The sequence below is a fragment of the Amblyraja radiata genome, chromosome 2 (genome assembly GCF_010909765.2).
Source record: "Amblyraja radiata isolate CabotCenter1 chromosome 2, sAmbRad1.1.pri, whole genome shotgun sequence".
In the NCBI taxonomy this organism is placed as follows: domain Eukaryota; kingdom Metazoa; phylum Chordata; class Chondrichthyes; order Rajiformes; family Rajidae; genus Amblyraja; species Amblyraja radiata.
This window is the reverse complement of record NC_045957.1, coordinates 7,473,164-7,485,361: the sequence shown is the minus strand read 5'-3', so window position 1 is coordinate 7,485,361 and position 12,198 is coordinate 7,473,164. Positions and strand designations below refer to the sequence as shown.

The 12,198-nt window shown below is 45.8% G+C and overlaps 1 protein-coding gene across 50 annotated transcripts in view; it reads right to left on the bottom strand.

Annotated features, from left to right (window-relative positions):
• The window catches only part of LOC116986063 (mucin-5AC-like), a 29,566-nt gene extending 17,590 nt beyond the window's left edge, over window positions 1-11,976 (bottom strand). For 22 of the 50 annotated variants that reach the window (XM_033041306.1, XM_033041281.1, XM_033041403.1 and 19 more), the window contains exons 1-3: window positions 11,857-11,974; window positions 8,722-8,754; window positions 2,076-2,420 (exon numbers count right to left, since the gene is read on the bottom strand). In XM_033041306.1, coding sequence (XP_032897197.1) covers window positions 2,076-2,420; window positions 8,722-8,754; window positions 11,857-11,881 — 403 coding nt within the window. In that variant the 5' untranslated portion in view covers window positions 11,882-11,974. Of the gene's footprint in view, window positions 1-2,075; window positions 2,421-8,721; window positions 8,755-11,856 lie in introns of all 50 variants that reach the window. The other 28 variants (XM_033041267.1, XM_033041335.1, XM_033041251.1 and 25 more) reach the window with 4 other exon arrangements.
• Between the last annotated feature and the right edge of the window lie 222 nt (window positions 11,977-12,198).

Here is a 12,198-nt window from a genome sequence, read left to right as displayed (position 1 = left end):
AATCTGAGTTCAACTCCCACCAGAGCAGCCTTGGAATTTAAATTCAGGTCTTGGATTTGCATTTAGCCTTAAGGGCCTGTCTCACTTTCACGACCTAATTCACGACCTTTTTTACTCGTGGACATTTTTCATCAGGCTAGAAAAAACGCCCCGACCTACTTGATGCCACGAGTACCTACGACTAGCATCACGACCTGCTACGACCTACCCACGACCTCCTATGACCTCGTAAGACCTCCTACGACCTAGTGACGACCATGCTGCGAGTATGAGTCAAGGGCAAACTCGGCAGAGGTCGTGAATTAGGTCGTGAAAATGGAACAGGCCCTTGAGTCGTTCAACATGGAAACAGGACCATCAGTCCAACTCAACCATGCTGACCAAGGTTGCTCATCTCAGCCACCTCACAGATTCCTATTAAATCTATCTCCTCTTATCTTCAATTTTTATTGTCATTATCAACTCCTGTGATATTGTAGTAATCTTTCCTGTCAAGAACTAGATGACATAGGTCTTCCAGATCTTGATTCCCATACCTTGACTGTGTGCGTACATCCGATGCAATCCCCTCGTGATTTTACACAGCTCGATAAAATCACCGCTCAGTCTCCTGTGCTTTGAGGAACTAAGTCACCTAGCATGCCCCGACCCCTCCCCGCAGCTTAGACCCTCGAATCCTGACAACCTCCTCGTAATTCTTCTCTGCACTCTTTCCAGTTTAATTAGAAATGTTGCTCAGAAAGTTGGATGCACTTGGTTTACTAATATCTTTCAGGAATGGAAACCTTCAATCCCCATCGACGCTGTTAAATGTCTCGTCATTAACTGCACACCTTTGCCTTACATTCGACCTCACAAAGTGCAACACCTTGCACCTGTTCAGTTTAAACCTCATCTTCCATTTCTCTGCCCATTTCTGTAGCTTAGTTTAGTTTTGAGATACAGCGCGGAAACAGGCCCTTCGGCCCACCGAGTCCACACCGACCAGCGATCCCCGCACATTGACACTACCTGACACGCACTGGGTACAATTTTACATTTTACACCAAGCCAATTAACCTACAAACCTGCATGTCTTTGGAGGAAACCAAAGGTCTCGGAGAAAACCCACGCAGGTCCCGGGGAGAAAGTACAAACTCCGTACAGACAGCACCCGCAGTCAGGATCGAACCTGGGTCTCTGGTGCTGTAAGGCAGCAGCTCTACTGCTGCATATATGCTCCCAAAGCCTTCTTCAATGTCCGCAGCTCCACCAATTTTGATGATGTGCGCCATTTTAGTAACCAAATGTTATTTATGTGTAGATCACCCACACCTGAGGTCCTTTCATAGATCCCCTGCTGAACACCATTGAGATGGTGGTGGAAGCAGATACAACAGTGTTGTTTAAGAGGCTTTTCGGCAGCACGTGGATACGTAGGGAATGGAGGGGTATGGTTCTTGTGCAGTCAGAGGAGGTTAATTTAAGGGCATCATGTTTGGCGTGGCCATTGGTGTCTGAAGAGCCTGTTCCTGTGTTGTAATAATCTGTGTGTTTGGTACTCGGTTAGGCCTATATGTGACTGAAATCCAACCCATCTGATTGTCACCCTGGAAACCGTTTAGTTGCTACTACCATATTGTTAATGTTAACACACTCAGAAAATTAAAAAAAAAACTCTGACATTTAGACGCCTGGTCAACATAGAACCTTTTAAGTCAGGGTTTGATGTGATGCTAAACACAATATTGTTAGTTTAGTTTAGTTTAGTTTAATTTAGAGATACAGCGCGGAAACAGGCCTGGGTCCACGCCGGCCAGCGATCCCCGCACATTAACACTATCCTACACCCACTGGGACAATGTTTTACATTTACCAAGCCAATTAACCTACAAACTTGTACGTCTTTGGAGTGTGGGATGAAACCGAAGAACTCGGAGAAAAACCACGCAGATCACGGGGAGAACGTGCAAACTCCATACAGACAGCGCCCGTAGTCAGGATGGAACCCGGGTCTCTGGCGCTGCATTCGCTGTAATGCAACAACTCTACCGCTGCGCCACCGTGTCCGCCCTGCCACGTTCTGCATTTCTCACCTGTCAGGTTTGCTGGAGTGGCCACTGGGGCTTGGGAGGTGGCTCCTGGAGTCTTTGTGCTGGCTACTGGGAGTTGCGAGATGTCTATTAGAGGCTTTGAAGTGGCCATTGGAGCTCTTGCGGTGGTGACTGGAGCAGCCTGGGTTTCTGCAGTGGTCTGAGGCGGGGCGGCAGTGGGTGGCTTGACACACCACATGCTCACTATGTCGAAGATGAGGTTCCTCTGGCAGGTGCTATAGATGGTGGCGTTCCCCAGGCACTGGTAGAAGCTTGAAGCATCCTCAGGGTCTGCGTGGATTCCGACCTCGTTCTCCAGGCAAAATGTGTCTGACGGCTCGCATGACACTGCAGGGGACATTGAACAGGACAGAAGGCATTAATGAACCCGAACACATCTCTCCCGCTCACCAGAGTGGGACAACGATCACTTTGAACTTGACATCATGTTCGGCACGGACATTGCGGGCTGAAGGGCCTGTGATGTGCCGTTCTATGTTCTGTGTTCACTCCCCATTATTCATAAATCACCCATAATTTAGTTTCAGTTAGAGTGATACAGTGTGGAAACAGGCCCTTCGGCCCAACTTGCCCACACCGGCTAACATGTCCCAGCTACACTAGTCCCACCTGCCTGCGCTTGATCCATATCGCTCCAAACCTGGTCCTATCCATGTACCTGTCTAACTGTTTCTTAAACGTTGGGATAGTCCCAGCCTCAACCACCTCCTCTGGCAGCTTGTATGATACACCCACCACCCTTTGTGTGGAAAAGTTACCCCTCAGATTCCTATTAAATCTTTTCCCCTTCATCTTGAACTTATGTCCTCTGGTCCTCGATTCCCCTACTCTGGGCAAGAAACTCGGTGGGCCTACCCAATCTATCCCTCTCATAAATTTATACACCTCTACAAGATCACCCCTCATCCTTCTGCGCTCCAAAGTTTTTAGAGATACAGTGTGGAAACAGGCCCTTCGGACCAGGAGTCCGCGCCGACCAGCGATCCCCGCACACTAACACTACCTTACACACACTAGGGACAATTTGCACTTATACCAAGCCAATTAACCTACAAACCTGTACGCCTTTGGAGTGTGGGAGGAAGCCGAAGATCCCGGAGAAAAGCTAGGCAGGTCACGGGGAGAAGGTACAAACTCTGTGGAGACAGAGTCCGTAGACAGGATCGAACCGGGGTCTCTGGCTCTGTAAGGCAACAACTCCACTACCATGCCAACATGCCAGGACTCGAGGGCCTGAGCTACAGGGAGAGGGGGTTGGTCAGTTAGGAGCGCAGGAGGCTGAGGGGTGATTTTATAGAGGGGTATGAAATCATCAGGAACATAGATAGTGTGAATGAATAATCTATTACCAGCATAAGGGAATCAAGAACTAGAGGTCGGAGGTTTAAGGAGAAAGATTGAATAGAAATCTGAGCAGTAAATTTGTAACAGGCGCATACAATACAATACAATGCAATTTTATTTGTCATTTGAACCTCATTGAGGTTCAAATGAAATGTTGTTTCTGCAGTCATACACACAAGAAAAAGACCCAAGACACAACACAATTTACACAGACATCCATCACAGCATAAATAACAACGGTTTAATAGGAATCTGAGGGGTAACCTTTTCACACAATATGTGGATGTGTCGAACAAGCTGCCAGAGGAGGTAGTTGAGGCTGGGACTATCCCAACATTTAAGAAACAGTTAGACAGGTATATGGATAGGGTCTGAAGAAGGGTTCGGAGGAATGATGGGAATGTGGGGGGAGAGAGAGAGATGGCTTTGGGAGACAGTGACTGGGGGGTGAAAGATAGAGCTAATAAGGCAAGGAGAAATGGGTTAGATGGAGGTAGACACAGAGGTTGGATAGTGGAGACACAAGAGGCTGTAGATGCCGGAATCTGATCGGCAAGGTAGGAATCCAGATAAGGGAATGATGATGGGAAGATGGAGCATTGAGAGAAATAGAAGGGAGTGCCTGTTGTCTAACGTGTTGTCAGACGGATCAGGAGGGAGAGAGGATTGAAACAGGGTAACAAAGAAACATAGAAACATAGAAATTAGGTGCAGGAGTAGGCCATTCGGCCCTTCGAGCCTGCACCGCCATTCAATATGATCATGGCTGATCATCCAACTCAGTATCCTGTACCTGCCTTCTCTCCATACCCCCTGATCCCTTTAGCCACAAGGGTCACATCTAACTCCCTCTTAAATATAGCCAATGAACTGGCCTCAACTACCTTCTGTGGCAGAGAATTCCAGAGATTCACCACTCGCTGTGTGAAAAATGTTTTCCTCATCTCGGTCCTAAAAGATTTCCCCCTTATCCTTAAACTGTGACCCCTTGTTCTGGACTCCCCCAACATCGGGAACAATCTTCCTGCATCTAGCCTGTCCAACCCCTTAAGAATTTTGTAAGTTTCTATAAGATTCCCCCTCAATCTTCTAAATTCTAGCGCGTACAAGCCGAGTCTATCCAGTCTTTCTTCATATGAAAGTCCTGACATCCCAGGAATCAATCTGGTGAACCTTCTCTGTACTCCCTCTATGGCAAGAATGTCTTTCCTCAGATTAGGAGACCAAAACTGTACGCAATACTCCAGGTGTGGTCTCACCAAGACCCTGTACAACTGCAGTAGAACCTCCCTGCTCCTATACTCAAATCCTTTTGCTATGAATGCTAACATACCATTCGCTTTCTTCACTGCCTGCTGCACCTGCATGCCTACTTTTAATGACTGGTGTACCATGACACCCAGGTCTCGTTACATCTCCCCTTTTCCTAATCGGCCACCATTCAGATAAATAGTTTTGTTTTTTTTTTTTTTATATTTTATTTTATTAGAAGTAAGTACAGTCATATGGCACCAAAGTGCCTAATATATATTTTCATAATACATTTTATGTACAACTTCTTTTTTTTTTTTTTTTGTTACACTGAAAAAAGATTAGAATAAGAAAAGAAGTTAGATAGTAAAGGATAGAAAGATGTGAAATATATAGTGTGTGAAAAAAGAAAACGAGTAAATGAAGAAAGTTGAGAGAGAGAATAGAGAGAAGAAAGAAAAAAAGAGGAGATCATTATTTATAGTCTTGACCAACCCTCGTCCAGTCCTGAAACAGTTATTTTTTACAATTGTGTTGCACCATATGATTCCAAAAAAACGACGAATGGAGACCAACTCGTTATGAATTGGTCTGATTTATCCATTAGGAGGAATCGCATTTCCTCAAGATGAGCGGTGTCCAACATACTTGCAATCCACATTTTAAGCGTTGGTATTGATGTACCCTTCCAAAATTTAAGAATTAATTTTTTTGCTATTATTAAACCATAGTTAAGGAATAGATTTTGAGATGTGTTCAATTTATTCCCATCTTCCATTACGCCAAATATAATCATTTCAGTATTAGGTTCCATTCTTGTCTTGAATAATTTTGTAAATATTTCAAAAATATCATTCCAAAATCTATAAAGTTTTATGCAGGAGACTAAGGAGTGTGTTATAGTTGCCTTTTGGGCTAGACATTTATCACAAGTGGCGGATATATTTGGATAAAATTTGTTCAGATAAATAGTTAACAGTTGCTGCTTGGATCGCAGGAAAGGAGAACCAAGCTTGAGGGAGTGTGTAGGAAGGAACTGCAGAGGCTGGTTTAAACTGAAGATAGACACAAAAAGCTAGAGTAACTCAGCGGGTCAGGCAGCATCTCTGGGGAGAAGGAATAGGTGGCGTTTCGGGTTGAGTCCCTTCTTCAGACCAAAAGAAGGGTCTCGACCTGAAACGTCGCCAATTCCTTTTCTCCATGGATAAGGTCTGATCCACGGAGTTACTCCAGCGTTTTGTGTCTATCAAGTTTGAGGGAGTATAGGTTACCTGAGTTGGGAAATCCAATGTTCATGGCCCAATGTGCAGGCTACCCAGGTGGAAGATGTACTTCCTCTAGATTGTGTTTGGCTTCAACCCGGCAGTGGAGGAGACTGACGGGCCGGTTTGGGAATGGGAAGGGGAAATGAAATGGCTGTCAACCGGACATTTAAGAGGCAACCTTTCTTTTGTTGAAAGAGGTTTAGAGTCATAGAGTCACACAGCATGGAAACAGGCCCTTCGGCCCAACTTGCCCATACCGGCCAATATGTCCCATCTACGCTAGTCCCACCTGCCTGTGTTTGGCCCATATCCCTCTAAACCTGTCATATCCATGTACCTGTCTAAATGTTTGTTTAATGTTCTAATAGTCTCAGCCTCAACGACCTCCCCCGGCAGCTCGTTCCATACACCCACCACCCTTTGTGTGAAAGATCCTTTGTGGATCATCTTGGATCATCACCAGGATGGTGGTCTCTTTTGTTGAAAGTAGTCATGACCTGGTACTCCCATTGTGTGGACGTTGTCTACAATGGTTGAGAGGTCATGTTACCACTGGACAAGACATTGGTGGGGCCGCGTTTAGTGTATGGTGTTCAGTTTTGTTCTCCAGGTTATAAGAAAGATATTGGTAAGCTGGGTAAGGTGCGGAAATGATTTACAAGGATGTTGCCTGGACTGCGAGGGCCGGAGCTATAGGGAGGGATGGGAGATTGCAACCTTCACGTGGTCCACCCTGTTTCGACTAATGCAATCAACCTGACGTGCACAAACAAATAGATCAAATAGAACAAAGGTAGACAAAAATGCTGGAGAAACTCAGCGGGTGCGGCAGCATCTATGGAGCAAAGGAAATAGGCAACGTTTCGGGTTGAAACCCTTCTTCAGACTGATGTGAGGGCGGGGGGGGGGGCGGGAAGAAGAAAGGAAGAGGTGGAGACAGTGTGATGAGGGAGAGCTGAGAAGGGGAGGAGAAAATGGGGACTACCTGAAATTAGACAAGTCAATGTTCATGCCGCTGGGGTGCCGACTGCCCAAGCGAAATATGAGGTGTTGCTCCTCCAATTTACGGTGGTCCTCACTCTGGCCATGGAGGAGGCCCAGGACAGAAAGGTCGGATTCATAATGGGAGGGGGGTGAAGTGCTGAGCCACCGGTAGATCAGGTTGGTTATTGCGAACCGAGTGGAGGCGTTGGGCGAAGCGATCGCCAAGCCTACGCTTGGTCTCACCGATGTAGAGCAGCTGACACCTAGATCAGCGGATGCAATAGATGAGGTTGGAGGAGGTGCAGGTGAACCTCTGCCTCACCTGGAAAGACTGCTTGGGTCCTTGGATGGAGTCAAGGGGGGGAGGTAAAGCAACAAGTGTAGCATAATAGAACAAATAGAACAAGTTGGCCTACAACTTTAGGCTGTGCACGCCATACCCAAGAAGAAGAAGAAGCTATAGGGAGAGGTTGAGCAAGCTGCAACTTTATTCCTTGGAGTGCAGGAGGGTGGGGTGATCTTAAAGAGATGTATACAATCATGAGAGCAATAGATAGAGTGAATGCACAGACTCCTTCATCCGGAGAAGGGGAATCAGTAACTAGAGGAAATAGGTTTAAGCTGAGGGGGGGGAAGGATTTAATAGGAACCTGAGGGGCAACTATTTACAGAGGGTGGTACCCGGAGGAGGTGGTTGAGAAATGTACTATGACAGTGTTTAAAAAACATTTGGACAGGTACATGGATAGAACAGGTTTAGAGGGTTATGGGCCAAACACAGGCAGGTGGGGGTAGCATAGATGGGACATGTTGGTTGGTGCAGGCAAGTTGGTCCAAAGGGCCTGTATCCGGGTTGTATCACATTATGACCCTATGACAATTTGCTAAACACAAAGAAATGCAGACGCTGATTTACAAAAAAACAATAAAGTGCTGGAGAAACTCAGTGGGTCAGGTAGCATCTCCGAAAGTCATGGATGAGCGATATTTGGGTCAGGGCCCCTTCTTCAGTTAGTCCGAAGAAGGGTATATCGACCCAGAATATCACCTATCTATTTCCCTCACAGATGCTGCTTGACCCACTGAGGTATTGAACTTTCCCACTATCTGTGCGTCCATCTGGAGTAAACACAGTGAAGAAATGCTGTTCTGTTTCTCTGCAAATTCTTTTATCAATAAGGCACATTGGTAGGTCAATTTACTGGCTATCCTCCAGCACCTTAAAGAGGAATGAATAAAAGGGCTCAAAAATGGGGTCAGGCACATTGTTTGATGAAACAATTGATCAGGTCTCCCTTCAGCCTCCAGAGAAAGCAATTCAAAGGTACACAAAAATGCTGGAGAAACTCAACGGATGCAGCAGCATCTATGGAGCGAAGGAGTCCCTCTGGAGTAAACACAGTGAAGAAATGTTGTCCTGTTTGTCTGGAACCGCTGAGTTTCTCAAGCATTTTTGTGTGCCTATCTCCTTTGCTCCATAGATGCTGCTGCACCCGCTGAGTTTCTCCAGCATTTTTGTGTACCTTCGATTTTCCAGCATCTGCAGTTCCTTCTTTAAAACAATTCAAATTTGATTCAGTAACTAAACTCCCAAACAACACATTATTGACAGTGATCCTGCTGGAATCTACTCAGAATGTGAAAGGATCAGTAAAAAATAACCCTTGTCTCTTCCTCCAAGACCCTCAATTCTTGACTGGACTTTGACGTATCAAGTGGTGTTCAGAATTGGTTCACTCCACGCTGTGAAGTCAACAGATACACAGAAGATTATATCAACTCACCCATTCGCCCCAGGACCAACAGGAACAGAGACACTGCAAGAAAGAGGAAAGAATTCGCATCAACATTCAATTCGGCGATTCTTTTTAAGATTTTTAAGTTCTCAATTCTGCCCAATTTTCACATATGTTGCCATTTCCTGCACCACTCCATACTGCACACCTGTGGTCAAACTACAGAAAAAGCAATCTTACAGAGACTTAAAGTAGCTCATAATGATGCCATGGGAATATTACTTAAGAGATCTAGATGGTGTAGTGCAAGTGAAATGTTTGTGGCTGCAGGAGTCAATACTTTACAAAATGTCTTAAGAAATCTTACGTATAAATTTATCTGCCGGATTAATGACTTTGAAAATGAAATCATCTTGGCCTTATCAAACATAAGGTTTAGCATTACACGCTACCAATCCCAGGTGTGGAGACATTGATATAGTTGTCCCGTTGTAGGACACTGATTTTTTTAATTCTTGATCGTAAACCATGTATTGTGCTTTTGTATGTAATTTATTGTGTCTTTGTATGCAACTTATTCTATGTAATGGCTTGTCTTTTATCTGGACCTAGAGTCTGTAATAAAAAGTAAGAAGGTAAATTCAGATGCCGGGTCACCACCCTGTAAGAAATTGCAGAACATTGTGGATGTGGCCCAGTCGATCACACAGACCAGGATCCCCACCTTCAACTCTATCTGTACCCTCACGCTGTCTCGGGAAAGCAGCCAACATAATCAAAGACCATTCACACCCCAGCCATTCCCTCTTCTCCCCTCTCCTGTCAGGCAGAAGATGAAAATGTTCGAAAGCAGACGACTGTGGAGGACAAAACGTTGGGTATTTTTAAAGTGGAGGTTGATAGGTTCATCACTAGGAAGGGTGTCAAAGGTTACGCGGAGAGGATAGGAGAATATGGTTGAGAGGGGAAAAATGACTGGATAGCACGCAATAAAAGCTTTTCACTGTACCTCGGTATACATGACAATAAACTAAAACTGAAACTAAATATATCCATTGACTTGGCCTCCACTGCCTTCTGTGGCCTTTAGTCAGGGCTCCAGGCACTGGGTGTAATTAGATAAGATACAGGAGCAACATCTAATATAGTCTATCAGAGTGGAATATCCAGCTCGTTAGTGCCTGCTGATACCTGGATTTAAGTTTCACCTGTACAACGGCAGGTATACCAAGTCACAAGAGAATGCATGTGCTGGAATCTAGAGCCAAACACAAAATGCTGGAGGAACTCAGCGACTCAGGCAGCATCTGTGGAGGGAATGGGCGGGTGACCTTTTGGGTCGGGACCCTTCTTCAGACCGATCAGGCGGCAATCGGAGATAGAAAAGGTCACAAGAGGAGAGAAGGCTGGTGGAGGAAGTCCAGTGGGAGGAGGAAAGCTGGGGATGAGAGGAGTCGTTCCTGGGGGGGTTGAAGACACCTTGCCTGAGAAATAGACCTCATTTCTCTATTGAGGTCATGGAGAAAATCAATATCTTCTCTATTGAGAGAATATCAATATTGATATATTGGAAACGGAGGCGACGGAAGAGAGTTCAACACCATGACGGGCTCCGAACTTGTTGAGGTGTGGACGCAGGGATACAAAGGTAAGGCTCTGCTGAGGACAGACACGGTCAACATTGGACAGGAGGGTGGGCAGAGGGGATGGTGAAAATATGAGATGGGTCAAATTCAGGCTGTGAGGAGAGCAGAGGTGGGGGGTGGAGGGGGGGGGGGGGGGGGGGGTGAGGCATCATGCTGAAGAAGGGTCCCCACCTGAAATGCCGTCTGCCTGTTCCCTCCACAGATACTGCCTGACCCTCTGAGTTCCTCTAGCACATTCTGTTATTTCTGTAACAGTAGCATTTCCACTTGATGTTGTATCTTTTATCCTTATCTATATCATTGTGCATTGTGGTAACTTGATAGAATTCATGTCTGGTTTAGTTTAGTTTAGTTTAATTTAGTTTGGAGATACAGCGTGGAAACAGGAACTTTGGCCCACCGAATCCGCACCGACCAGCGATCCCCGCACATTAGCACTATCCTACACACACTAGGGACAATTCACATTTACAACAAGCCAATTAACTTACAAACATGTACGTCTTTAGAGTGTGGGAAGAAAGCGAAGATCTCGGAGAAAACCCACTCAGGTCACGGGGAGAAAGTACAAACTCCGTACAGACAGTATCCGTAGACGGGATCGAACCCGGGTCTCCGGCGCTGCATTCGCTGTAAGGCAGTAGCTCTACCGCTGGTTTCTCCGACTGGATAGCACGCAAACAAAAGCTTTTCACTGCAACTTGCTACATGCAACAATTATAAACGGAACTATTACCCTGATTCTCCATTCCTGCACGTCTCTGCTTTTGGTAGCTAGCTCCTTATTCTGAGCATAGAACGTGGAACAGTACAGCATAGGAACGAGCTCTTCACCACACAATGTCCTTGCCCAACCTGATGCCAAGTTAAATTAACCTCCTCTGCTTACACTTGCTCCATGTCCATCTGTTCTCTCTATATCCATGTACCTATCTAAAAGCCACTTAAAACCATTGTATCTATTGTACAAATTGTGTTCTGTAGTCATGCCTACTATGTTCTGTTGTGCTGAAGCAAAGCAAGAATTGCATTGTCCTATCAGGGACACATGACAAAAAACTCCCTTGAATCTTGAATTGCCAAACTATTATACCTGCCTCCACCAGCAACCTCTGCAGCGTGCACCAGGCACCCACCACTCTGTGTAAAACATTTCCCCGTACATTGCCTTCACCCCTCTCACCGTAAAGTTATGCTCTCTGGTGTTTGTCACTTTCATCCTGGGAAAAAATCTTCTGACTGTCCACCCTATCTATTCCTCACATGAATCTGTATACTTTTATCAGCCTCTGATGCTCCAGAGAAAACAAACCAAGTTTGTCCAACTTCTCCCTTCTGGTGACACCCACTCATCCAGGCAGCGTCCTGGTAAACCTCATCTGCACCCTCTCCAGAGCCTGCGCGTCCTTCCTGTAATGGGGCAAACTGAACTGCGTGCAATATTCCAAGCGTGGGCTGACTAGAATTCTTTCTGCACAAAGAGAAGAATTTGCTGAATAAACTTTCATCGGAGGCAGAGAGATTGAGAGCACCTCACCTGTGCAGATGCCTGGAGCTCCCATGCTCAGAGTAGCTTTCGAGTTGTTCACCGCAGAACTCTCTCCGCCTCTTGGGTATTTATTGGGGGAAGGTCGACTTGTTGGCAAGGGTTATTAATATGCAGAGAAGGTGCCGGCTTACCAGGAGCCAAGTAGCAATGTACAAAGTCACTCGAATTACCTGCTCGGATTTCTACTCTTGCACCTCCGCCCTGGTGCAGAGAGAAGACTTGGGAGTGGTAAAATTAGTTGTGAGCAATTAAGTGGTCTGTTGGAATAGGTGCCCATTCATGGAATCTGTCCATGGTCACAGAGTCATACAGGACGGAATCAGGCCCACC